Genomic DNA, 1126 nt, shown 5'->3' with positions numbered 1-1126 from the left:
ATATGTATATCCATTGCTGAAAATAAGTATGTACATTTTAGTTTGCTTTATTATGCAGGAAAATACTATTAAATAAATGATAACTGTAAAACAAAATGAAACCTTTCCATGGCACCAAACACCCCCAGGACAAACTCTAAACCCCTTGCACAGTTCAAAAAAGCCATATGGCCCCTGCTTCACTCTCCAGACTCCTCTGTGCCAACCATACTCCTTGTTCAAACCCACAAACTATGAAGTGTTAAGAAATTTAAATATCTAAGTCACAGCAAACAGGTGGCAACTCAAGATCCAGGGTCGACAGAATGCTTGAGGGAGACGGCAACAGATTAGACTCCCACAGTGGAGGAGGCATCTTCAGAGCTGAAGGGGGGCCCAGGTGTAACAGCTGCTCAAGCTCCCTCTCCTCATCGAGGATCATGAGAGGCACTCCATTCAACGGGAGGTGTGCAATCTGGTGCTCTTCAGGCAGGTCGAAACTCTCGAAATCTAACGGATTGAAGGGAGAGAATTTTTCTATTTCTGGATAGGCATCATCTGAAGCAGGAACAGAGCTTTTTGCTTTAATGGTCTTCTCAGTCATCTTTTTGGAAGAGAAGGTTGTCTGTTTCTGTTCGAGGGGTCCATTAGTCTTAACTGACTTTTCTGTAGCTCTGTTGACAGTTCCCAAAGCCTTTCTGGCAGCTTTAGGTAAAGCTGGTGGAGCATCAAACATTTTGCCAACATGTGGTGTTGAAACCTGAGATCTCCCATCTAAAGCTTTGACTGAAGGCCCAGACCCCAGCTTCAGCCCGTCCTTAGGAGCCACGCGGGTGCCTGGTTCTCCATTTTCCTTATCAACATAAGATCAGAGTAGCCATTCTGGATTACGTTGAGAACAACAGCCAAACTCTCTCAAGACCCGGTCTAAACTGCATATATTTAAAGTGTACAATTTGATTTTTTTTTATTGCTAATGTATGTATGGTAATCCCAATCTCCCAATTCATCCACCCCCACCCCCACCACTTTCCCCCCTTGGTGTCCATGTTTGTTCTCTACGTCTGTGTAGGGTTATAGTTTTAATTACACACCTTTATTTTCTTTTTTTAAAATTAATTTATTTTATTGGCTGTGTTGTGTCTTC

At 42.8% G+C, this 1126-nt stretch overlaps 1 protein-coding gene across 1 annotated transcript; it reads right to left on the bottom strand.

Annotated features, from left to right (window-relative positions):
• Positions 1-250: 250 nt before the first annotated feature.
• LOC130829313 (securin-like) lies at positions 251-860 on the bottom strand. Its single transcript, XM_057695689.1, is given in 2 exon segments — positions 251-844; positions 846-860. Coding segments are annotated over 2 exon segments (609 nt in total).
• Between the last annotated feature and the right edge of the window lie 266 nt (positions 861-1126).

Source organism: Hippopotamus amphibius, chromosome 1 (assembly GCF_030028045.1).
Source record: "Hippopotamus amphibius kiboko isolate mHipAmp2 chromosome 1, mHipAmp2.hap2, whole genome shotgun sequence".
In the NCBI taxonomy this organism is placed as follows: Eukaryota; Metazoa; Chordata; class Mammalia; order Artiodactyla; family Hippopotamidae; genus Hippopotamus; species Hippopotamus amphibius.
Note: the sequence above shows the minus strand (reverse complement) of the source record. Positions and strands in the feature narration are given on the sequence as shown.